Genomic DNA, 26,201 nt, shown 5'->3' on the forward strand with positions numbered 1-26,201 from the left:
TTGGATTAATTAAAAAAAAAAAAGCTTTGCATTTTGATAGCTACAGTGTTGTGAGCAAACTGCAAAAACATGTGTGTGCAAACAGCACCAATCCTAAAATAAGCTCACATCTGGAAGCATCCTGATTTTTCCCTTCGAGTCTGATTTTCATGTGACAGTTGGGTGTAGGTTGATTATTGAACTACACTTAAAAGGTGTGGGGAATGTAGGAAGCATGCAAGAACAGGCAAGCGTGCATAACCTGTACATGGAAAAAGTAATAAAGCAGTGGATATTAATTGGCAGAGCTTTCTGAATAGATAGAAGAGTCTTCCAGTTAATTATTCCCATTTTTTATATTCTTAAATGGCTAAGTAAATGCTGTTTTTCTTTTGAATGGGAAGAAGCGACAAAATATATCTTGTAGCTCAGCTATAAGAAGGTGCTTGAAACAGTGTCCACATGGATGAAAGATATCCAGGCACTTCTTGGTTAAAGACAAGGCCAAAGACACAGACCCAGGTTTACATTATCACAGCCAAGGGCTCTTCCCTCATGCCCGGGTATCTGTGTGAAGATCCTGCCACTATTTAAGGTGGAGTTCCCTGAAGCAGAGAACTTTCACAATATTGCTTGAGAAACTGGGAACATGAGCCACATCTGCCTTACTCCATAACTGCTTTTAACTAAAGAAGAAGACAGTAACAGTGCAATCCCAGCACATCTAGTTTGGCGCTTGATTATAACCCAAGCTGTGTTCTTGATTAATGGCTAATAATAATAGATAATAGTAATAATAATTTATCTATTAATTTAATAACCAACAACAAAGACATTGCATTAATCCACTAAGAATCATACTACAACTTGATTATTTTACTAATCCCTAAAACACAGACATATATGATTAGGAATTTATGGGGGCTAGCTCAACATGTATTTCTTGTATTTATTATAATCCTACCACTAGATGGCATTCAAAACATTAAGGTCCACATTTTCGGAAGCAGGTGCTAGCCTTTGGCTTTAAATGTCATTTGTGAAGTGGCCTCAAGCTTTCATTGAGCCTCTAATATGATGTGTTACAGCCATCAAGAAATGAATATTGGACTTGACAAGTTCCTTTTCTAGCCACTTATGGAGGAAAAGTGGGAAATTACATGAAGTGAGTACAGTACAGATGAACTAAAGGCAAGTGAAGAACATAGTGGCCAGTCTAATTCTCGTTTCTTGTTCAGTGAGGGATGTCTTGATCCTTTTTATGTAGGGTGTGTTTGGAGTGTGTGTGTGTGTGTGTGTGTGTGTAAAATGGCTTTTTGTGAGGCAGATACAACCTGGGAAGAAGGTACCTGTGCAGGACAACTCCCATATGAAACTGCTTAGCACTGCAGCCACCTTTTGAAATGAGGTGTAGTGACATGAAAGAGGGGCTTTTTAGTAGCAGCATCTCTTGAACTCATTTTACCCATTCTTTTAATGCTTTTTAGTGAATTTGTTGACCCCTTTAATCTTCCGGGCCAGCTCTTTTAAGTACAGTGTAGTTGAAGTTTATTCTATTAGCAATATCTGCCCTGGCTAAGGTGAAACCATTTACTTCTCTAAGAGGCCTTTTTGTTCCCTACCAAAACTGAGCATAGACAAGGGAGACTGACGAAGATTTCCTATCTTTGAAATCTTCTTCTTTGGCCATCACCTGTGGCAGAGTAAGATTGACTTCCATGAACACTATTTTAACGGTGTGTCCATTACTGTGGAGGCCAATTCTGGATATATCTTTGAAATATCCATATGCTACCATCACTGTTAGCCCTCAAGGAGGTTTAATAACACTATTTATTACAACAAGAATAGCGGCAAAAAGAGGAAAAGCAACATAAATCATTAAAACTATACAGAGCTAAAAGATTATAATGTAATCTTGTGCCAGAGGAACAGATTCCATAGACTAGGAGCAACCACAGGAAAAGGCTTTTATCTTTAATCTCACCTCTAAAAGCCAAGGCATTTTAGCAAAAGAGCTTAGCAAAGGACAGGTTCAAATTCAAATTGGAGTGGGAGACTATTGCTAACTGCTCTACTCATTCACACTTAAGAAGGTTTAACTATTGTTATGAGTTCGGTTGAACTGATTAGAATGAATAGGCTTATCTTTTTTCCCTGACGTCCCTCATGGATTAGCAGGGACTTGACAAAAAGGTGAACTGTTCCTTGAGGGATTGAAACTTCTACCTTTTGGAAAGTGATATCCTCACAAAACCTTTTGCCCGAAGCAGAGCACCAGAAGGCACCACAAATCTACACCCGCGCCTCTAGTCATGGTTCATGATTCCCAAAGGCTGTTCAAGTTATTTTGGCACCTGAGGCAGAAAGTTTTAAAGTGCCTTTCACCCTCCCAGCAATAATACAGTAATAAATGAGGTAACCAACAATTGACTGACTTTAAATGACACCCACAACCAGCAACCTTACATAGTCATGCCCTCTATCTATTGGTGATCAACCCTGATTGTCCCCCAGTTTGTAGGAGAGACAGAAAAATATATTTTGCTGTTAGAATTTGAACACAGAGGCAGTCTGAAGCTGGAGTTGGGTAAAACTAGCATTCAACCCCACCCCAGGGGGGTCCACTTAGTTGCTGGAAATATTTCCTGGTTTCCTTTGGGTTTATCCCTTGCTATGAGTTTCTTAGCAGAAGCAGTTGACCACATGAACTCCAGCTTAGACCTGTGTACTGCTTTTGCCACTATGGTAGGAAGCTGTCAAAGTGAACGATACCTGCCAGAGATGTGGGCTAAGATTTATTATGCCTTGTGTGATTTCTTAAATGCTGTGTACACCTCCCATAGTTTTATCTCTCTAGTGGATCTCAAATGTTTTGTAAATGCAGTACAACTTAGCTGAGAAGCCTGAGGAGCCACACTCCCTTCAAGACAGCCTTCTGAGGGTCATCTGCTAGTGGTGTGTTGGGTCGGAGGCAGAAGTTGGTGGAGCAACTGATGTAAATTTTAACTTTGGACAGTAAGCTAGTTTTTGCATACACTCACAGCCCCCCCTTTACCCACCATTCAGAGAAGGGGGAAGCATTGCTGGACTTCAAAGAAGCCGTCTAGAAAGACAGAAATACTTGGGTTGCCAAGTAGGGCCTATGAGGAAAATGCCCTGTAGAGTTATGAGGACCACACACAGACCCTCCAAGTGTCCCTATTTTCCAGGGACAGTCCCAGATTAACAAAAGCCATCCCAGTTTCTGATTTGATCCCAGAATGTCCCCCTTTTCCTTAGGACGTCCCTATTTTCATTGGAGAAATGTTGGAGGGTATAGAGTTCTGTGACCTCCGAGCCAAGGAGGTGGTAAGTAACTCTACAACTTTTAGAAGACAGCTGAAGGCAGCCCTGTATCTTCTTTATGTTTAATGTTTTTATATATGTTGGAAGCTGTCCAGAGTTGCTGGGGCAACCCAGTAAGATGTGTGGGGTATAAATAGTAAAATTATCATTATGAAATGGGATGTCCCTATTTTCATCAGAGAAATGTTTGGAGGGTAGGGTATGCACATAGAGAGGCCTGGAAAGCTGCATTCAGAACCTGAGCCTGAAGCCCAACTCTCTACCATCCTAGCTTCCAGCAGACAGTCCACCCAGCACATCTACAAATTCACCTGATGGGCCTTTGTCAGGTACTAGGCACATAGAAACAGGTGGAAACCTTATGTACCTTACAGGTCTGTGGCAGGGCTCTTCTATATTATTGTAGCTGACTGGAGTTTCAGGGGGGGGGTGCTTCATTCAAGAGATACTGCGTGTGATGCTGGCATGTTATACATGTGTTGTATAATGGGGGGTTCAATGGCTGAGATGTTCTAAAATAGTATACAGGATCTAGTCCACATCTCCTTTCCCTTTGCTAACAATCTTTAAGAGCGCCAGTGGGTGGATGGCGGTACAAGAGCGTTCATGTACAGTACTTTTACTGTTGGCCTTAATACAGAACCAGAAAGAGGAGTTGTACAAGCAAAATAATATACTAGAGCAGGATAGCCAAAATGGTTCCAAGGTTAATGAACTACAATTCCCATCATCTCTAGCCATTGGCCACATTGGCTGGGGTTGAGTGCTGGTGGAGGCCAAAAGCATCTGCAGGACACCTGGTTGGCTGTCCCTCACAAAAAGAGAAGTTCAGGGCCTGCTTTGCCATTGTTTCCCTCCCATGTCTGGATTTGTGTCCCTCTTCCCCAGTGTGTCCCCTACTCCCAGCAGCCATGAGCCACATGATCAGGATTATTATATGCTTCATCAGTGAGAGATTGCAGTACAGTGGTGCCTCGGGTTACATACGCTTCAGGTTACAGACTCCGCTAACCCAGAAATAGTGCTTCAGGTTAAGAACTTTGCTTCAGGATGAAAACAGAAATCGTGCTCTGGCAGCGCGGCAGCAGCAGGAGGCCCCATTAGCTAAAGTGGTGCTTCAGGTTAAGAACAGTTTCAGGTTAAGTACGGACCTCCGGAACGAATTAAGTACTTAACCTGAGGTACCACTGTATCTATTCAATTTAAGGAAAGGTTATTGAGCTTTCTCAGTAGCAACTGCAACCTACCTACGGTATTTATTTGCCTGGACGTATATTGCAACTCATCTTAAGCAAGCAGACCAGTGACAATCACACTTCTGCTAAAATGCTGTTTTGTTTTGTTTTTAACTGTTTACTCATCAGACCATAGTTTTGCAGAACACAACACTGCCTGCAGTTTCATATTCAAGCTCTTTATTACCAGTATGTATTTTGAGGGGAAAGGGTGTTTAGTTCCAAGCAAGTGTGCACAGAATTGTAACTTTATGTGATTACAAACCCACTGTTTTGAAATCACTTCAAGGCAGTTTGAGGCCCATAGTTCTGCTGCAGCAAGGAACGTACAACTAACTGTTCAGATTGAAGACTTTATTCCCCCACCCTATTTGTATGACCAGGGCTTTAGTCTATAAACAACCCAGCCTGTGCAATTATGCACAACAAAATTCTCATTTAAGGCATCATTGTAAATAAAATGTCTTAAGTGCTGCATATGAACGATTGCAGAAATTGCATATTTGAAGTTGACATGTGTATACAGTATTTAGGATCCCAGCTGTGTTAGTGTGTTGCAGAAAACACTATAAAAACTATACTGTATTTTAGCAAATTTATTGCTATATAAGCCTTTATGGGCCAGAACCCACTTCATCAGCTACATGAAGTGGTCTCCATAATGAAAAGCCATAAGGCCTCTGAGAAGTAGGTAAAGTGAATACAAGATCCAATCAACACGGGTGTGGCTCAGTGTTAGATTGCATTGTTATAATTGTGCTACCACCAAGAGCCCATTTACTTTGAATCCATTTCAATGGAACAGACAAAAATTAAATCCTTGGATTTTAAACTGTTTAAATTTTAACATTGGAATTGGCTGCACTATTGTACCAAGTAAAGAAGTAACCCTTTCTGGCATAACCTTATAAAGATGCAGAAAAATAAATATTTCTTTAATGGATCATTAGACTAGCTTTAAGTAAAATTCCATTGAATAAGCCTGATGATTTATTTGTTTAGTTGTTCCATTTATTCACCACCTTTTCTTCCAAGCAGCTCAGTGTGGTGTACATGGTTCTCCTCCTCCCATTTCACCCTCACAACAACCCTGTGAGGTAGGTTAGGATTATAGATGATGACTGGCCCAAGGTCACCCAGTGAGCTTTATGGCTGAGTGGGGATTTGAACCCTAGTCTCTCCCAGGCCGTAGTCCAGCACTCTAACCATTACACAACACTGGCTACTGAAATACCAATAAGCTACTGAAAAGCCATACCTAGACCTACTTGCAGGGTGAGGACTGAAAGGAATACAATTTGGGATTTTAAAAGAAAAACAGAAACTGACCTAAGCATATGGACTGGATAAAGAATCAATTGTAAGACCTGGGATGAGGAGAGGGATGGTTTTTTGGCACTGATACCAGTGCTCTGATAGCCCAAGTCTAATCCCATTGATTCAAAAGTAACATCTCACCACCTGGCATCTGTAGTGCTTACTACTTGGTGAATATTTAGTTATTGTTAGGTCCTGTTTTCTCCTCCAGGAGTTTGGGGTGGCTAACAATCACCATAAATTATAATAAATACAGTAAAACAATAGTTAAAACACTGACAAATCCACACCGACTATTAAAATAGCATATAGTAGACAATAAAACTTTTAACAGTTATTCTTCATTCCATTTGTTCCAAAAGCGGCTGGCTTGGTCATGCCCACAGAATGGAAGCTGGCAGGATCCCCAAGGATGTGCTCTCCAGGGAGCTGGCTTCTGGCACCAGGCCAATTGGCAGACCAGTGCTGCGTTACAAAGATGTCTGCAAACATGACACCAACCCTACAATGTGGGGATCCCTTGAGGATGACCACAGTGCCTGGAGACAGGCAGACAAGTCACGTATCCATAGCAGTGACCAGAGGAGGAATGACCACTGGGAAGAGTGCCATGGCGCATCTGCAGCAGTACAACTGGACACCATCTACCCCCAGCTGTAACAAAACATGTCTCTTTCTGCATCAGCGCTGCAACCTTCCAACAGTTAGACCTCATTCTCAAAGGCACATACTTCCATTGTCTCCCAAGACAGACAGATGCCAATAACCTCTCTTAAGTTTGCACCTCATTTTTGTCAAGGTGGAAGACAACTAAGCATCACCTTGAAGGGAGTTCCACAAATGGGGGCTGCCCCCGAAAAGCCCTGCTCAGTCGTCATCTCACAGGCCATGCTTACCAACTGAACAATGAGCAGGAAGAAGAAGAAGAAGTTTGGATTTGATATCCCGCTTTATCACTACCCAAAGCGGCTAACATTCTCCTTTCCCTTCCTCCCCCACAACAAACACTCTGTGAGGTGAGTGGGGCTGAGAGACTTCAAAGAAGTGTGACTGGCCCAAGGTCACCCAGCAGCTTCATGTGGAGGAGCAGAGACGCGAACCCGGTTCCTCAGATTACGAGTCCACCGCTCTTAACCACTACACCACACTGGCTCTCTCACCAGTCTTAAAGCAGGGTTGGTAGTTATTGGGAAGACACTCCTTTAGGTATTTGGGCTCAAGAGTCATACAAGGCTTTGTACATCTGTACACCATTGATTGGGCCTGACAGCTAATAAGCCAGTGCTGAGTTTTAAGTATCATTGTAATGTGGTCTCATCAACACCAGCAATTACAATTTGTTTTAAATGGTTGCATTTACATGACAAATGGTAAAACAGCTCTCAGTTGGTATGAATTAATTTTAATTGTTCAATCAGCTATATGTATAAGAGGACATTCTTTTAAGATAAGGTAAAGGTACCCCTGCCCGTACGGGCCAGTCTTGACAGACTCTGGGGTTGTGCGCCCATCTCACTCAAGAGGCCAGGGGCCAGCGCTGTCCGGAGACACTTCCGGGTCACGTGGCCAGCGTGACAAAGCTGCATCTGGCGAGCCAGAGCCGCACACGGAAACGCCGTTTACCTTCCCGCTGGTAAGCGGTCCCTATTTATCTACTTGCACCCGGAGGTGCTTTCGAACTGCTAGGTTGGCAGGCGCTGGGACCGAGCAGCGGGAGCGCACCCCGCCGCAGGGATTCGAACCGCCGACCTTTCGATCGGCAAGTCCTAGGCGCTGAGGCTTTAACCCACAGCGCCACCTGCGTCCCCTTCTTTTAAGATATGTGTGTTTTAAAACCAAAACTCTTATCTTCTGAACAAGAACTCTGGAAATACAATGTGTATGTATTACTCCTTCCCTATTTTAACTCTTTTCACGTGTGAATAAGGGACTTGGGGTTGATCCTGCATGCAATATAGTTGTCATCCAAGTACTGTCTTACATTATTTCATTTAATTCAGATGTAGTGTTTCTGTGGAAAATCCAGTCACACCCACCTACCCAAAATGGTAAAACTGGATTGAACAGGCAAGGGGGAGACACAGGGTGGTGTTTTGATAAGTACACTGTGAAAAACTTTCATTCAGGAGCAGCATCAAGTTCACAATAAACTGTGTGCAAGCACTGTAAGAAATATATGTGTTATGGGCTTATTAAAGTAACCTTTGTGAACATGGCTTGGGATAAGAGAGCATTTACTGTGGATTTGAATATGAAATAATTGTCATGGAATAATCTGTGTATATGTAGCTAGTTGATGAATCCTCACAACACTGGAAAAAAGTCCAACATCAGTGCTCAAAATCGGCTTGCCATATTTCAAAAAGTGGAAAACCCAGACACAAAAGTTCTGCGCTTTTTTTTAAAGCAAAGTTGATGGGCTTTTTTGGGGGGGGGGGTGTCCAAGTTCTTGAACTTTTTTCTGTTTTGCCCAGTTGTTTTTTACAAGATCTACAGACATAGGCTGCCATATGCCTGGATTTTCCTTGACATTTCTGCAGACGTTGTTTACGAGGGCTTAATACTGGGTATGTCCAGACGTATAGCATGCCTAAAAACCTGTGACCCAGGTTAAGGACCTGGCCTTGCTTGAGATTATTCCCTAATTTGTTAGAAATACATGATGGTGTTTAACCATGAACAGAAACAGCATTCTGTATGTACATTCTCTATTAGATACTTGATTTTCTTCTTAGAATGCAATGATCACGTATTATTTTAGCTTCCAAGTATCTTTTACTAGGAAACCAACAAACCTTATCCAACCTGCTCCCTGGGTACCAGGGTTAACGAGGAGTCCTAATGACCAGGCTAGGCCTCTAAGAGCCTCGACACACGCCACTGAGCTTTGGGGCTGCTAATTCAAAAATGGAGGATGAGCGCCTCAACCATTAATTAATAATGTAGCTCTCTGTCTTCCTGCGTGTCACAAGCTGGAAAGGCGGTGATCGGCCAATAAAGATGTAGGGGAAAGAAGTCGAAAGCTCCTCCCAACAGCTCTTCCTCATTGAGAGCTGAAGTAGTAGATCAAAAACTTCCGAGGAGCGGGGTTGGTGGGGGGCAGAAATAAAAGAGGGGAGACTCATCAGATACCAGCCGGGCGGAAGGGGCAAGCGAGTTACTAATCAGGTAGGAGGAGGTGGTGCAGCCTCCTGTCTCAGGAGGGTCAATTTGCCTTACAGACCTTTCCGGGAAGACAGGGGAGGAGGATGGGGAGGGGGGGGGGAAGGCACTCTCGTGTACATCCTGACAGCAGGAAGGGAAGGCTCATCTAACAGCCTCTCAGCTGGAGGGGATCCCTCATTAAACATCAGATCAGACGGGGTGTGTGTGAGAAAGAGAGAGGAAAGGGGGGAGAGAGAGGAGAGAGTCCCGACAGAAGCTGGCCGGGAAAGCAGATAAGCGATCAAAAAGACTTGCCCTCCTTCTCTTCCCTGTTTGCTTGGCATTTTGGAGAGAGAGCGGAAGGAGGTGCGCGGAACAGCGCGCCGGGCCGGTCAGAGGGTGACCCCCGTGGGCGGAGCGGGGGGGGGGGAAGGCGGTGAGTCCAGGGAGGCCTTAGACACCGGGGGAGGGGAATCCCCGGGTCGGTCGAGCACGTTGTGTGGCGGCGGAGGAGGAAGGGGGGGAGTAGTAGTAGTAGCAGGAGGAGGAGGAGGGAGTAGTCGTTGCCGCCGCCGCCTGCTGTTCGGCGTCATGGCCCCATTGTGAGGCGGCCTAGGGGAGGGGGGGGGGAGAGAGAGAAGCGGGGGAGGAAAGGAAGGATCCGCTCTCGCTCTCTCCCTTGCGCACACAGAGCTCGCTCAGTCCCAGGCGAGGAAGCGGCGTGTCAGGCGCACGCACACAAAAGGAACCGTCTTCGGGCTGCTACTGCTTTCGCCGCTCCTCTTCGCCCTCCGACCTGACGCCCTCCTTTCTCTCTCCTCCCCCCCCCCCCCGCTACTCCTCATATACTCCACTTAGAGACGGGACCCGGGCGATGCCACTCTTACACCGAAAGCCCTTCGTGAGGGAGAAGCCCCCCGCTGACCTTCGGCCGGACGAGCACGTCTTCTACTGCAAGGTCACCAACGAGATTTTCAGGAACTACGAGTAAGTCTCTCTCTCTCCCCCCCCCCCCATTTCCTCGTGGGCTCTGGCGGGCTGATTTGAACAGGAAAGCGCGGCGGAGGCGGCGGGAAATGGCTGACACCTGGCCTGGGAAAAGAAGAGGGTGGGGAGGGAATCCCCCTCCGAAAGGTCGGGGAAGCCCCCTGACCACCCCTCTTGCGAGGGGAGGAGGGGGCGTCGAGCCAGGTCCTGCCCGCTGTCCTTCAGCGCGCGCTCTTGTGTCTCCCCTCAGGACGGGGGGGGGGGGAGAGAGGAGGAATAAAAGTTTGTGGCAAGCGGTGGGGGGGAGGGTCTGGTCCCTCCCCGCCGCCTCCGTCCTTCTGGTATCCCGAGACCTACTCCCGCCGCATGTCAAAGCGGCTTCCACTTCCACTAGGCCTTTCGTAAGGTGCTCTCATTTGCCTCCGGTTTGTGGAAGCGACTTGGCGCGTTTGACTGAATCCGAGCGCGGAAACCGCCTCACAGAAATCAACGGCCGGCCGCGTCGTATAGAGCCCGCTTTGGGGTGGGCGCGAAGGGGAGCCTCCGGACGGGCGCTGCTAACCGCCCCGCGCGCACACTATTGTTTTCCCAGCAGCTGGCAGGACGGGGAATAAACGCGCCGCCTACTGTAGCCGCCCTCCCGCTCCCGAATGCGCCTCCGTTGGGTTGCAGTTCAAAACATCGACAGCCCCTCCTGCCGTCTCCTTTCATAGTGCAACTGAGCCGGGTTTTTATCTGTTTAAAAGCGCCCGACCCCCCTCAAACCTCATTTGAAACCTCCCCCCTTCGCCCTCTTTTCGACACACTAGGCGTTTTAGTACCCTAAACTTCCACCCGGGCGAGTAGGACTCGTCGGCACCTGTTTCTGAAGCTCCAAATGGGGTGATAATTCTGTTTCCGTAGTATCTGTCAGGGTTCTTCTAACGTTGGCAAGTACAATAGTTGAGCGTATTCAAGGGAAAGTGATGACGCATTTGAATGTGCTGGTTTAGCTAAAGCTGTGTATCTCAGTATTGTGCTTTATTGCCATGCATTAAGAGTTCCATTGATTTTGTGGCTTTCACTCTGGCTTGTTCGGTTTTAAAAATGAAAGAGGAGGACAGTTGGTCCACAAGGTATTCTCTGTAATGGCAGGCTATCATTTAATTAGCTGAAAGTACTAGTCTAGTTAGTTAATGAAATAAAGCTCAGTACATCAGCACTACTTGGGTGAGATTTTAATGAAAATAAGAATTACGTATTTCCCAGTTTAGATGAGCCTTCAGTTTCTATAATAGCTTTTCACAGGACTGTTTCCCCAGGAGATGATGTGAATAGTAATTGCATGTAGTATTCAATTAGCTTAAATTTAAAATATATTTATAAACTTCATTAGTTTATCCTTTTTCTTAAGTATTGGCATAGGTATGAAGAGAATATGTGAACTTTACATATTAAATGTAATATTAGGAAGGAGAAAAAGTTCTTCAGGACAAAAGTTTTCATCCAGAACTCTGATAGCTAAGAAGCTGGAATATGTTTTTCATCCTTCCCCTTTATTCACAACACTTTATGTATAATCCAGCCAAAGTTGAGCACTTTGAAGTCCCCAAAAAATTAGCTGGAGAGGTGAGCTATGCACAATTCTTCTACTGACATCAATAGGGTGCAAAAATTCTCAGTGTTGTCCCAGGAACTGATAACATGTACATAAGAGCATGTGCAGAGTTCCTTTCGCTCAGCATTGAAGAAACCATTTGCTAGACCTCCATTTGTTGGAGATGTGAGAAGGGATCTGGGGGCAAGAAAATTCCTATCAAATTCTTCCATTTAGAAATGTAGTAGCAAGAGAAGAAATCTTACATTATTTTAAGAATTGGACTGATTTTAGATATACTTAGATAAGGATATGTAAGTTTGTAAAATACAGGATGCTCTTAATGCATTCTTGTATTTAACAATTTATCTGGTAGTCAGAGGTAGCAAGTACGGCAATTCCATGTAGGCAAATGAGTGTTCTGATTGGGGGGCGGCAAGCAGGCAACCACTCATCTGTGTTAGCCACAGGGAATGGAAAGTCTTCCTCCATGAACAGTGTGGAAATGTAGTGGGCCAAACAGTTTTTTGTGTTTCTGTTTTTTACTAATAGGCTACACATAGAAAAGGGACCTTCCCTTTTCCATAGCCAATATATTGTTGCTATTATTACAGTATTATTATTGTTGTCATTATCATTATTATTGTTGTCATTATTAATTGTCCTTAATGCTTTTCTTAACAAAATGTATTCCAAAGCAACTTGCAAAATAGTATAAAGATTAAAACCAGTATAAAACCAAAACAGAGTAAAAAACTAAAATTGCAGTTATGCATTTAAGAGACACATTCCCACACAATTTGGGGATTGTGGTTTTGCTCCCATCAAACTACAACCTATCACCAAGGTTCATTCTTGGCTTATTGACTATGGTTAATTTGAGTAAAACATCCATAGGCCCTTGTTTGGACATAATACTTAACCCAGGGATCATGGTTTGTTATCCCTGGCTGCGTGCTTGTGGAAAGAAGCAAAATCGTCAGTTACCATTATATAAGAACTGGTCTTATGTTTCTGATTTATCAAATTTGTATGCATATATATATATAGTGTTGCAATTATATACTTGCAACAGCTCAGTGAGGTGGAGATAAAGTGGCTACTCCAGATTAATCAGGGTTTCATGCCAGGTATTTTGGGCTAAGTCCAACAGTTTCCATTATATGATGCTGGCTATCAGGTTTGGAGAGACACCATGTTCTGTGGTACAAGGAAACCATGGGACATGCATGCTTTCCCAGGTTACTGTTTCTGTTACAGTGATGGCAAACCTGCATGAATCTCATTAGCTGGGTGATAGACTGATTCAGTTTTTCCTTGTAGTGCTTTTTAAAGTTTTATATATATGTCTATTTTATTGTAAGCTGCTTTGGACAGGTATTTGCCTAAAAGCAGCCTAAAAAACTAATTAATAGAAGTGGTAAGATTCAGTACTATCCACACAACAAATCCACAAATTCTGCTAAATTAAAGTTTCAGGAATTTTTATACTACTATAAAACACTTCTGTAGCACCAGAAGATTTGGCATTTCCCCCACTCCTTATTCAGTTAGAAGAGAGTGGCAAAACTTTCATCTTAGTAGTATCAACTCTTTGCCACCTAAGAAGTTCATTGAACCCATAAAGTGTCGTATTTAGTAGTTGTCCATAAAATGGACTGTAGCCCAGCAGCCAATCATTAAAATCATAATCATATTATTAGTATCTCTAGACCAATTGAATCTTGGTTGCTTTGTTGACAGTCCCCCTGGTTGAAAGTCTTGCAGCTGAATGCTAGTTCAGTTAATGGGAAGACAGCTGCCATCCAGAATTTAATCCTGGATGAGCATGCTGACCTGGCATATATTACAAAGACCTGGCTGTATGTAAATCTTTCCCAGCTTTTGTCTGCCAGTTTTTCCAAACAGTAGCAGGTGGCCTAGTGGGCTATAGTGATTCCATTCCCATACCCAGGTGCCTCATTCAACATTACAGTTTTCATTATTCATTTAATTATAGTTTTGAGCATGTGTTTTTTTTATGGTGGGTGTTCAAGATAGGGATTCTGTTGGTGTATAGTCCTTACCATTGTTAAGCAGTCTCCTTATTTAAGATAGCCAGGATGATATTGCTGGGAATTTCAACATTCCCTGTTGGAAGTGGCTCAGTATTTCATTGCTTCATGGCAATCATGGGTCCATGCTAAATGGGTTCGGGTCATACTTACCTGTGTCTCTGATGGGATTGTGCTCCCCTTGAAAAGAAAATGAAATGAGTGAAACTGATATAGAAGGAGACAAAGTAAAATTGATAACCTTAGGATGGTACCAGTACAGATGAAGAAAAAATGCTTGTGGACTCCCATATCTCCAGAGCTGCCTCCCAAATCAAGCTCACATTTGAGCAAGTGAATAATCTGTGTCCCGCATAAGACATGTTGGGTCTGGATTTGATTTTATTTAAACTCAAATGAGATTATATCTCCCCAAAACATAATGAGGTACAGTATTCTATTCAAAGACCAATATATGAGAGAGAAAGTGGCTTTAAGGCACTGTTGGCCTGGTTTTGAAACCAGGACCGGGGCAGAGCAGGGTGTTTGCAGACTTTTCCAATTACATGTGATTTCACAGAACGTGTGATGACCTGGAATGCAACCCCCGTGCAAAGTGGGGGTTACCTATACTTAAAAATGTATTTGACATATTCAGTTATTTTAACTTTCTCTGTTGCAGTGACTTTTTTGAACGAACCATTCTGTGTAATAGCCTTGTGTGGAGTTGTGCTGTTACCGGTAAACCTGGACTCACCTATCAAGAAGCACTAGAATCAGAAAAGAAAGCCCTACAAAATCTCCAGAACTTTCCAGAGCCACTTATTGTTCCAGTTCTATACTTAGCTACCCTCACTCAGCGCTCACGACTTCATGAAGTTTGTGATGACATCTTTGCTTATGTCAAGGACCGTTATTTTGTTGGTGAAATTGTTGCAGTACTTAGGAATAATGGCGAAAGGTAAGTATTTCTTATATTTGCCAGTTTTGAGATATATATTTATGGCTCTTGTAAAAAGAAAACAAAATCTAGGGTTATCTTGTGAACAGCTTTATTTTAAGTAGCTTTGGCTGGTCACACAGCTAGAATCTGTGGTTAAATTTGTAGCTAGATCAGATTCTTCAACCCAGTTCCTTTTTTCCTTATCTGGAAGATTTTGACTGACAGATTAAGGGTTTCTGAGATACAAAGCATTATTCTTTATGTATAGAATGGGTGGGGTATAAATCTAATTAAAAAGCACACTGCCTGCAGTGTATCTGAAGAAGTGTGCATGCACACAAAAGCTCATACCAAGAACTAACTTAGTTGGTCTTTAAGGTGCTACTGGAAGGAAAATTTTTTTTGTTTTGCCTGCATGATAATGAATGCTTTATTTTGCTGTGTTTTCAATCATTTAAAAACCAATGGCCTCAATGCAGATGCATGAGATGCTCACCATGTTTAAATAATTGTTATTGGAATATATAACAGATTTGAACTCCCTCCTCCCCTCTGTGTCCCAAACATTATGTCTGCATCAGCACTAACTTAATTTCCTTTTAAAAATAATCTGGAAACCCACTTCAAATATTAATTTCAAAATATAATTAAGAAAGCAAACATGGTTTTAGTGATAACTGGGGCTATTCAGCTATAAAGCTACCCCATGGCTAAATGAAACCATAATTGGGAAGGAGAAATTCACACATGAGGAAAGGGAGAGTAGAAGGAGCCCATACCTTGTCCCTGATCTTCTAGCCATTCGAAGGATATCAGGAACTTCAGGTATACAACTGATTAATTTCAAACTGGAATCAACTTGTGAATTATGCTGGATGAAACAAAAAATTAATCCTTGAAACATGGAAGTTCTGTCTTCAAGCGCTCACCAAGGTTTGTTCTTGGCTTATGGCTCGTTATAATATGGGTCGAAGCTAAGCTATTGCTGGCACATTCTCCCCACTCCTCCTAAGCTAATAGGTTGTCTTCTCTCATCCCTTTCTGTCATCTTACCTCCCATCCCCTATGTCCTTGTGCTAGTCTACACAGAATGCAGCTGAACTGAATCAACTGAACTAACAAACACAGCTGTTTTAATGCAATGAACCCTAATATGCTAAACGTAGTCTGGTCTATTATACAATTGGCAAGGCCTGTCCTGTACTTTTCAGCAATAGCAATACGTATGTAAGTGTAACATCTACGACAAGAGGTGTTAATTGCATATTTTCCTTTTGCATTGAACAATTTAATGGTTGTCTTCATTAGGTGACATGCTCACAAAAAATGGAGGCTTACAATGTGTCAGGAAGCAAACGGGCCATTATTAAGACGAGATTAGACAACAGTCATGTTATCCTTGTTTATTTGGGTCATCAACTGTAATAAAGGATAATCTTTTTTGCTAGTGTAGATACACAGACAACATAGAACCTTTTATTTTCCCACTTTCTTGTGTTTAATATCTAGTTTCTCAGTAACACAACAGACATTCATTTTAAGATGTTTTCTTATCTGGATAAAACAAGAGGCTTTGTGATTAATGCTGAAAACCAAAACAGATAATTTCATATGACTGCTGTAATAGGACATTGTCAATAGGGTAAATGTATTACTGTATATAGCAAATGTACTCTCATACTTGCAATGTGCTGAAGACTCATATGTGGAAATTCTCCCTACTCTTGCATTGGTTTTCATTTCAGAGTACTGTTCTTCATGCAGATAGTCTTGCTTCATGCAAATAGTCTTTGCATAAGGAAAGTGAAAACAAATTAAGACTTTTGCCTTTTCAGGGGCTTACAAAAGGCATGAGAACGGCTGTAATACCCACCTATTATAGCACCACACAAACTTACACTAGCATTTATGCATTTGCAGAATATCACTAGTGACTGATTTTCTTCCCATGAAGACCTTTGTTTGCATCCCATAATAAATTATGGAACTACATGGATATGTGATAAGAACATAGATAAAGTAAAGCTGATTTTAAGTTCACAGACTATCCAAGGATTAGAAGGAATGAGCGCATACTTTACATTTGACTCTGCTCTTGAAACATTCTTCCCACTTTTTATCTGTCTGTTAGTATAAAATGATATTGGATTGCAAACTACTTTTAGGTATATTTTTCAGTAAATCTTTTTGCACTAAAAAAATGGTATGTTCTTATGTTTGCTTTGTTTCAGACTGCAGTGTAAGATTGTGGAAGTTAAAGCACCAGTGCATCAAAATGGAATGGCTAATGGCCACGTTAACAATTCCGATGGAGTCACAATCGTAATTAGTGATAGTGATGATTCAGACTTGGATACCAGTTCTGCACAAAATGGGTAAAAGATTAGTTTTATATTTGGAAAATATGGATAGTTTTAAAAGGTTACAAAAACTGGATTAGAATAGTTGCTTAATGTAAAACCTCTATGCAGCCATTTTGCCTATAGTGGAATGGAATTACAACATTCCATAATCTGAGAGGTCACCTGAGTTATGTGCATTTGAAGGAGCAGGTCAGCATATAAGCCTGGAATGCTGTGTCTGTGTGAAAATTAATACAATTAAATATTTTTCCTGTTGTTTAGGGGCAACCATTTGGTTTTAAAAATACTAATTATATTCAAACTCTTTATATGAGATTATGTTTTGTACATTTTAATTACATTTAACTACATAATTAATTTCTTGTAGTTTGAAGGAGTTAATTCATTGAAATGGTGCACATTTAGAAATGTTTCTGTTCAGAGAGAGGAAATTAATTGATATTTGTTTTTAGGAAGGAAAAAGCCATAACTGAACCCTCCTTGTTCAAGTACAAAGTGAAGCCTATTAAGAAACAATTGTATGAATCTGTTACAGTGAAAGCATCTCAGATATGGTAAGCATTGAAGGCTATGGTCCTGCTGCCCTATATGCATATGAGGAGCAATGTTGAGTGGATAGCTCAAAAATAAACCAGTGGCTACACACATACTAAAATGTCTGACAGGCAGAATGTGAATGGGTGAGCCTTTTCTCATAATTGTATTTTCATAGTGGAAAAGGCTTAACCTGTTCAGTGTTGGCCAGCTACACAGCTGTTAAATGCACAAAGACCCAAAACCAACCCTAAACCAAAGTCTAGGTTGTAATCCTTGAACTTACTCTCCCTGCACGCGTACACACTCACCGTACACATACAGACCACAGGCACACATACATCTCTTCCTCTCCCTTTGCCAAAGTGCACCTCTCATAGGCCAACACATATAAACACACACCTCTTACACACAGCACAACCCCGCTGCAACTCCAGCTCGCAAGGAGACCCTCACCGAACCCTTCAGGCTCCAGGGAGGGTCTCCTCGCAAGCTGGAGGAGCAGAAGGGCTTTGCTGATGCTCTTCAGGTCTCTCCCCCCACTTCCGGGTTTCCAGGGCTGTGCATACATGCAGTCACATGTGAACTGAACTGAGCAGATGGGGGGGATGCCTGTAGATGATCAAAACCTTGGGATGAAAGAGTGGGAGATAGGTATGCATGTGTGTGTGTGTGAAAGAGAGAGATGGATGGTCTATGAGAGGAGAGATGTATTTGCTGAGCCTCTTCAGCCTCCTGGCTAACATCTGACATGCTGCTGCTAGGCTTTCCCAATGGAGGCTAGTTGAGGCTGCTCAGCTGGTGTGTGGGGTCAGCTGATTAGCCTCAAGCCTCTGACTCACAAGGAGTTCCTCCCTAGAGCCTGAAGAGGACATCCCCTTTGAACTCCAGGGAAGGTCTCCTCAAGAGCTGGAGGCGCAGCAGGGTGCCCCCCATTTATGCAGATTTCACTTATGCTCGCAGGGGGCCAGAACGTAATGTCTGCCATTCAAAACAAAAGAAAAACCTCCCTCCAAAACATTCCCATTCACCCCACCAAAAATAAAAAAATACACAAGGACCACAAACCTGGCGCCTGCAGATGCTGGGTTGGCAATCTCTGGATTATAGTACTGTAAGAGCACTTGGTTAATCTTGACTCTATTTCAGGAATGATTTGGTATTTATATTACTTAATTTGAATTGCCAGGAACAGGAGTTCCTGAAAAAAATACTTGATAGAATAGTTTCCTCTTGAAAACTAAATTTAGGAACTATTTTAGTGTGCCAGTTCAGTTGGGAATCATCTTTGATATTGATGCATGTTCCTTTTCTTTTTGGCCTACTATAGCCGGAGGAAACATCTATTTTCTCGTGACAGACTGAAGCTCTTTTTGAAGCAACACTGTGAATCGTATGATGGCATTGTTAAAATTAAGGTAATCAAAATAATTAAACAAGTTGAAGCAAGACTGTACTTTGATCACATTATGGGCAGTGAAATTAGTTTGATACCCAGTTTAGTTGTTGTGTTATCGTGTGTGTTTGTGTAGTTTGATGCTACCATTAATTATTGCTTTATTGTTTGTTTTTAGCTATTCTTCAACCACCTTGATTTTTTAAAATCAAATAAGTATATAATTACAGTTTTCATGAAATAGTAAACTATGGTTTGACTGTCATCAGACCTACATATAATGTACTATACTGTCCTTGTCTGGCCCAGGTTTTAGGTAAACGATAGCTTGTTGTCAGTAGGGCATGAGAGCACACTAGGAGTGCATGAGCCCAAGCTGTTTTTATATGAATCAGCCTCAAGGTGTTCAGGCACTATACTTCAGACATGAGAAAAACTCATTTTAAAAAAAGTCTCTAGTGGTAGTTGCAAGTACTTCTTTTATATATTCGCCCAAACTTGTTTTCCAACTATTGTGCAATGCTACTATGGTTTCGTATAAATTGGAATCTGATTTGAGACAATGGTGGTGTATTTTTCATTGCAATGTTGCATTTGTGTTAAAAGGACACAGAAAAAGAAGATAGTTCTCCACCCCAAATTCACTCATGATTAATTTATTTCAGTGATGCTTACTAAAGAGTGTTCCGTTTACTACAGATACCTCATTCCTGTGGTGTTGATTAGGAAATAATGGCTCATGGTGTCTCTTTCTAAAACAGTAGCTTGTTAGCCAGTGTGTACATGCAAGAGCAGGCAGCCTTCTCAACAATCTTTCCCCATCTTTCTCTACAAGGCAATATCAGTTGCAAAATACAAGATAGCAGAACAGAATTTTTCCTACCTCTTTCCTGATGATCCACCCACTTTTGTCTTCAGTCCTTCAAAGAGACGGCGAAGGAGACCTCCAAAGATGGCATCTGATGATCATGTAAGTAATGCAGTGCTTGTTAATCTGCTTTTCAACAAGAAACAGCAGTGGATTGCATCCTACAGCAATTCAAAACTGCAAAGTACCTTGCTATCTGTGTTTTTCATATTTCCCATTAGTTGTCTTAGGTAAGTCAAAATTGTTCCACAGTTGACCATATAATACTCTGAGAGATAATAATTTATATACCAAGGCCCTGAAAGTCCATGGGCACAGGTGGGACTTAAAAATCTGGCCTCTCATATACAGTGAGGCTGGATTAAACTGGTGTTTACATTTGGAATGACAGTAGTCAAAACTTTATATTGCCACAAAATAAAACACATTTCTGGTTTTATTCATTCATCATATACCTTTTAACTTGGCGATATGTTCCACCAAGCTGTTAAAAGATTTCAGTTTTTCAGGTATTGCCCTTTCATGAGTTTCTCCTTTTGTCTTCAGGAGGATTTTGTTGCAAAAGAGCAGCTTAGTCCTAGAAATGCAAGCAGTGCAGCAAAAGAAAGGGCAAGACTCCAAAAAGAAAAAGACGATATGAGGGCCATGGGTAAGTACAAGCTCATGCAATGAGTAAGCTTTTTTTAGATGAAAAACATGCATAATGGGCTGGCTTTTGTTGATTCTGTAGAACTAGTGCTGTAGTTTTTAGTGTATTATCCTTCAAAGAAAGAAGCTGTTGCAGTCCTTTCTCGATAGAGGGCCTTTTCTGAAGCTGTGCCTCAGTTGTGGAACTCTTTTTGCCACAGGTTCATTTAGCCCCTTCACTCTTATGACTGCTTTCTTTTTCTTTTTAGTCTATGTAATTTTATGCCATGATACATGTTTTAACTAGTTGCTGATTTTCCTCTTTACTATTCCCCCCCCCATTATTGTATTACTACTGTCTTTTATTTATGTGCTAGCTGAATTGAACACTATGTTTTTACCTGAAAGGTGGGATATAATCATAACACATCATATTGTTGTTGTTTAGTCGTTTAGTCATGTCCGACTCTTTGTGACCCCATGGACCAGAGCACACCAGGCATCATATTAGCTTGGAAATAAATCCCTCTGACATACACTTACATCCAGAATTATAATTACTTCCCAATAATTGTGATTGGGATTGTAGTCATAGCATGTCTGTTTGGGGCTGTTTCCTTGAACGTAACAGCATCACCCACAGGTGGCCAGATTTGATTAACTTGAAGTGTGGTTTATATAAATAATTTATTTAAAAAGAATAATACAACTCTAGTTCTCCTGTCCACTTTTTGAAAAAGAAAAATTGAAAAGAGAAAAGACAACTGCTATAGAATCCAAGAAGAAAGAAAGAGAAGATAAGGAAAAAAGGAAGGAAGAACTTAAGAAGATTGTGGAAGGAGAAAGGCTGAAGAAGAAAGAAGAGAGAGAGCGACTCAAAATAGAAAAAGAAAAGGTCAGGTACTCCCCACCTGGGTTCCTAATAGTTAGAAATGGCACTAATAGTTTAAAATATATAGCTACATTTAGGGGTTCCCAGTACAGTCGTACCTTGGTTTTCAAACAGCTTAGTTCTCAAATGTTTTGGCTCCCGAATGCCGCAAACCCGGAAATGGCTGTTCCTGTTTGCGAACTATTTTTGGAAGCCGAACATCCAATGGAGCTTCCGATTGGCTGCAGGACCTTCCTGCAGCCAATCAGAAGCCGCACTTTGGTTTCCAAACATTTTGGAAGTTGAGCGGACTCCGTTCAACCTCCAAGAAACAACTGTATTTAAGAATATGAATCACAGTACAAAGGAGAGTAATAATAATAATAATAATTTTTTAATTATACCCCGCCCTCCCCAGCCAAGGCCGGGCTCAGAGCGGCTTACAAGCAATAATAAAAAACAAGATGAATGATTACAACTTAAAAACAAAAATAAAATACAACATTAAAATAATGGAATATTAAAATGTAGCCTCATCGCAGGAGGAGAAGGAAAAGAAAAAAGAAAGAGAGGGAGGGAATCAAATTGGCTCCAAGCCAAAGGCCAAGCAGAACAACTGACCTGCATGGTGAAGGAGAATGTGTCTGCAAAATCGTAAATAGTTTCCTACATGGAGCTTTTCATCACTGTCCAAGCCCCCTGGATAGTGTGAGTTAAAATTCTAAATTGCGATCTCAGTTACAAGGTTTAATTTTCAGGACATTGTTGCAATCCTTTCTTAATGTGTGTAGTGTTCTGTTGAGACTTTACCAAAATTAGGTTACCTGTGTCTAATCAAATACAAGCTATTTTCATACTGTTTGAAATAGGACTTTTATTCATAATATTTGATGGTTTTTTCTAAAGTAATAAAGGAAACTTAGGAGACAAGGGTTCAAATCATGCATTAGCCATGAAGTGGGTGACTTGGGGCCAGTCATTTTCTATTTAACTAACCTACAACAGGTTTGTTGAGGGGGCTGCAGAATGGGAGGAAAAATCTTATGTATACCCCCTTGAGCTCTTTGAAGGAAAGGTGGGAAATAAATGTAATAACTTTTCTTTTGAAAAAAAAATCCTTTATTGTCATTACCAAGATATGTAAATAAATAAAATCATGTATACATATGTGAAACAGTCAATATCCTAATTATGTTATTTATTCTCTTAATTAAAGTAGTAAATTCCATAAGCATCCAGAGCAACAGTTAAAGAAAATTATGCAATACCAGTAATCAGTAAATTATAACTGTTGCTTAGATTAAATTATAAACCTAACTTCCTACAAGATTTCCAATAAAAGTACATGGATTGACATTATCTTGTATTTTATTACTCCAATGCATAATCTAAATACAGCTGTTTTTAACTATTTTGGTAGTCATTTTCTGTGTAATTGCAGGAAAGAGAAAAGCTTCGCGAACAGAAAAGGAAATACCTGGAACACCTAAAACAATGGAGTAAGCGTAGAGAAGACATGGAATGTGATGATCTTAAGGTAATGGAACTTCAGAGAGAGAGAGAGAGAGAGAGAGAGAGAGAGAGAGAGACAGACAGACAGACAGACAGACAGACAGACTCCACAATCCAGAAATATTTGTGTGTTTATTTATGCATTGTTTTTCAAACTATATGATTATCACATACATTCTCCCCTTGTGGGGGAAAAGGACTTAAAATGATGGTTGTGCGGTTTCAGAACTTTTTATATTTAATAGATAATAATTTAAGTTATAAGTTTAATAGATAATAATTTAAGTTATAAGTCAGAACTTTTTATATTTAATAGATAATAATTTAAGTTATAAGTTTTGTAACTTGCAAAGCAATCCTCTACTTGCATTAAGTGTGCCATTGTGATTGAGTCCTGCAGTCATAGCCCTAAACATGCTACCATCCCATCCCTGGGAAATAGCAAGAACAGGAGACCATTGCCTACTATGGGGCACAGAGGGCATATGAGCTTTAATCAGGGCAGCAGAACACAGCCCACATCTGCCAGCTGTCATGTGGAGCGCCAAAGCAGAGGCCACAGAGTGATGGAGGCACTTGGGACATGCAATGTCTGCCTGTTTTCTATTTATTAATATTTATACATCACTTGATTTAAAAAACAAAACCCGGCAACCTCAAAGCAGTTTACAAAAAGAAAATCAAGAAAATTTACAATACTTTAAAACATACAAAAAGTAAAAATACTATGAGCTATTGCTTCAGATATGGGGAGACCGTCACAGTAGTTAATTTTGCAGTGTGTGATCCCGTCATTCCTTGCTTAATTGTGTGGGATGTTTTCTGGCACCCACAGTTGCCTTTCCCACCCGGCTGTTTCCCTTCTGTAGGGTTTATATGCTGGTAATGGTGTGCTGTAGATGGTATTGAGTTGCACCATATCCTGTGTTGAGGCTGACATGCACCAAGTGGCAGCTATTATTTCTCCCTTCCATTGAAATTAATGGGAGGAGAATTACTTCTTCTCAGTTTGGCAGGACCAGCACAAGACATTGCACTACATGTAGTCACCGCTTTTCTTCTTCTACTGCCACCTTCTTTCTGCTCTGTTTTTCTGCCTGTATTCTAACACCGACACTCACTCTGGGTAGTCATTGTAATCTTTTTGGCTATCAAAAATATATCTGTTCAACATAATAAACATGAGCCAAATCTGTTGTGATTTATGTTGTTGATTATTCACCGCATATGTATAACTGAAACATACAATAAATATTTACTTTGTATCACAGGAACTTCCAGTTCCAACTCCAGTGAAAACCAGACTACCTCCTGAGATCTTTGGTGATGCTGTCATGGTCTTGGAGTTTCTCCATGCTTTTGGTGAACTCTTTGATCTTCAAGATGAGTTTCCTGATGGAGTGACTTTAGGCAAGTGAATCTTTAGGCAAAGGAAACATGAGTAGCAGATTTTGCAAACATCCTGTCTACAGATTTTGTTTTGCGGGGGAAGAAAGAAACAGTTTTCCTTCCCAGAATGCATGAATGCTGCAATATTGGGAGTACATCTGTGGATTTAGGTTGGCTTAGGTGCCTCCAGTTGACATTAGTTTTAATGTATTTTATTCACTGTGCTCTTTATTTCTTATATACTGCTTGTCAGCAATCATCCTGATCTGGGCAACTATATGTGCTCAGATGCATGCATGTCACCAAATATGCCCATTCATTTCAAGTGTACATGTTGCCCTGTGGAATTCTGCAAAATGAACTTTGCCCTTTCTTTGAAACAAATGAAGAGATGGTCCACCTGCCTTTCTATGCACTTGAGCGTGGAATAAATTGCTGGATCACAGCAATTGTTTCTCTAGTTGACCTATTTGGAAAATATCCTGTTTATTGACTTGATTAATATTTTGACAATCACATAACATAGGAACAGCTTTCAGTTTTTTCACTGTGTACTATATTTGTAGCAGTTTGAACAAATCCACTCTATCTTATTTACAGAGGTTTTAGAGGAGGCTCTTGTTGGAAATGACAGTGAAGGTCCACTATGTGAATTGCTGTTTTTCTTCTTGACGGCCATTTTTCAAGCCATGGCTGAAGAAGAAGAAGAAGTGGCCAAAGACCAAATAGCTGATGCTGAGACCAAAGGTCAGACTTCAACTGTGCTTCTTAATGCAAAGCTTGCATACTAATAGGCACGCATACTAATTTGCATGCATGGGAATGTTTCAGTTAACATTGCTCCATATCGGTGCGCATGATTGCTATAGAAAAACAAAAGTTTGTCAGTTGCTAGCTGCAGGGTTGATTCTGGTGTGTACTACAGGTGCTCTTTTAATTTTTTTTTGTTAAAGGCAAGCTTTCCCATTATTAGACATAGCAAGAATTTCACATTGGCGGGTTTTCAAGAAGTCTGAAAACTTAACACATCCCTTTCATTAAAAAAATTCTTCAGAATCTTTGCTGAAGATCAGAAGATACTTCTTTCTCACCAGCAGTGTAAGCTACAATAACTTTCAACTTTCAACTGTGTTGGTCTCTTGTGCAAAAACTAAAAAGTTTTTAAAAAATTGTTGTAAAGCTTTTATGGACTATATAGTCTACTCATTGGATGAAAGTTTGCCATGATAAATTTGTTGCTTTTTAAATAGTGCTGTAAGACTTCTTGTTATGTCAGCTAAATAATAATCAGGCATCATAACAGTGCATAGCTTTACTATTCATTTCTTCAGTGACAGTAGTATTGTCATCTACACACTGGAACACCTGGACCAGATTTGTAATAGCACACTTATTAGCTAAGGTAATTATTTTCCAAAGGACACACTTTTAGATCTATTGCAGCATTTGCAGACTTTGAATACTCTTTCCAAGGTGTGCTGTAGCTCAGGTTGTGGTTTATTTTTATTTGTTGCATACTTGTAAGAGAAGAGAAACCACATAACAGATAGCTTGTTTGTTGATTTATAGTGATATTGTTACCACACACAGCAGTCACATCCGAATAAAGTAATAAAAGAGCAAACAGAAAAGGGGCATATCTCAGTTGCAGAAAATCCACTCTGCTCATGGAAGGCTCCAGATTCAATCCCTGGCATCTTCAGGAAGGGCTGGGAAAAACTTCCCTGAAACTTGGGAGTGTTTATGCAAATCAGTGGAGACAAGACAGAACTAGATGAGCTACTGGTCTGACTGTGAAACCTTTGCTCCAACATTCATGTTTTGTTTTGTTTTTAACCCTGAGGACTAGAATATTGATGGGATCCCCCACTGCTCTCCCATTTTTTATAAGAATTTGTCTGGTAAAGGCATTTTCTCTAGATTAAGTGTTTGTATTCCCTTAACATGGGTGTGGGGAACCTTCTGCCCTCCAGATGTTGCTGAACTATATAACACCCATCCTCACTGGTCATTGGCTATGCATGGTGGTGCTGATGGAAATTGTAGTTCAGCAACATCTGAAGGACCAAAATTTCCCCA

The 26,201-nt window shown here is 41.1% G+C and overlaps 1 protein-coding gene across 8 annotated transcripts in view; it reads left to right on the plus strand.

The window, feature by feature from the left end:
• Window positions 1-8,645: 8,645 nt before the first annotated feature.
• Window positions 8,646-26,201, plus strand: part of BAZ1A (bromodomain adjacent to zinc finger domain 1A) — a 43,057-nt gene continuing 25,501 nt past the window's right edge. For 2 of the 8 annotated variants that reach the window (XM_081888812.1, XM_081888816.1), the window contains exons 1-12: window positions 8,648-9,047; window positions 9,882-10,010; window positions 14,302-14,580; window positions 16,794-16,937; window positions 17,378-17,479; window positions 18,790-18,877; window positions 19,691-19,825; window positions 20,270-20,372; window positions 21,091-21,245; window positions 22,663-22,758; window positions 24,005-24,143; window positions 24,723-24,869. In XM_081888812.1, the coding sequence (XP_081744938.1) occupies window positions 9,898-10,010; window positions 14,302-14,580; window positions 16,794-16,937; window positions 17,378-17,479; window positions 18,790-18,877; window positions 19,691-19,825; window positions 20,270-20,372; window positions 21,091-21,245; window positions 22,663-22,758; window positions 24,005-24,143; window positions 24,723-24,869 (1,501 nt within the window). In that variant the 5' untranslated portion in view covers window positions 8,648-9,047; window positions 9,882-9,897. Of the gene's footprint in view, window positions 9,048-9,158; window positions 9,243-9,271; window positions 10,011-14,301; window positions 14,581-16,793; window positions 16,938-17,377; window positions 17,480-18,789; window positions 18,878-19,690; window positions 19,826-20,269; window positions 20,373-21,090; window positions 21,246-22,662; window positions 22,759-24,004; window positions 24,144-24,722; window positions 24,870-26,201 lie in introns of those variants that run through there. The other 6 variants (XM_081888815.1, XM_081888817.1, XM_081888818.1 and 3 more) reach the window with 5 other exon arrangements.

This window comes from Podarcis melisellensis (genome assembly GCF_964234715.1).
Source record: "Podarcis melisellensis genome assembly, chromosome: 1".
Classification (NCBI taxonomy): Eukaryota; Metazoa; Chordata; class Lepidosauria; order Squamata; family Lacertidae; genus Podarcis; species Podarcis melisellensis.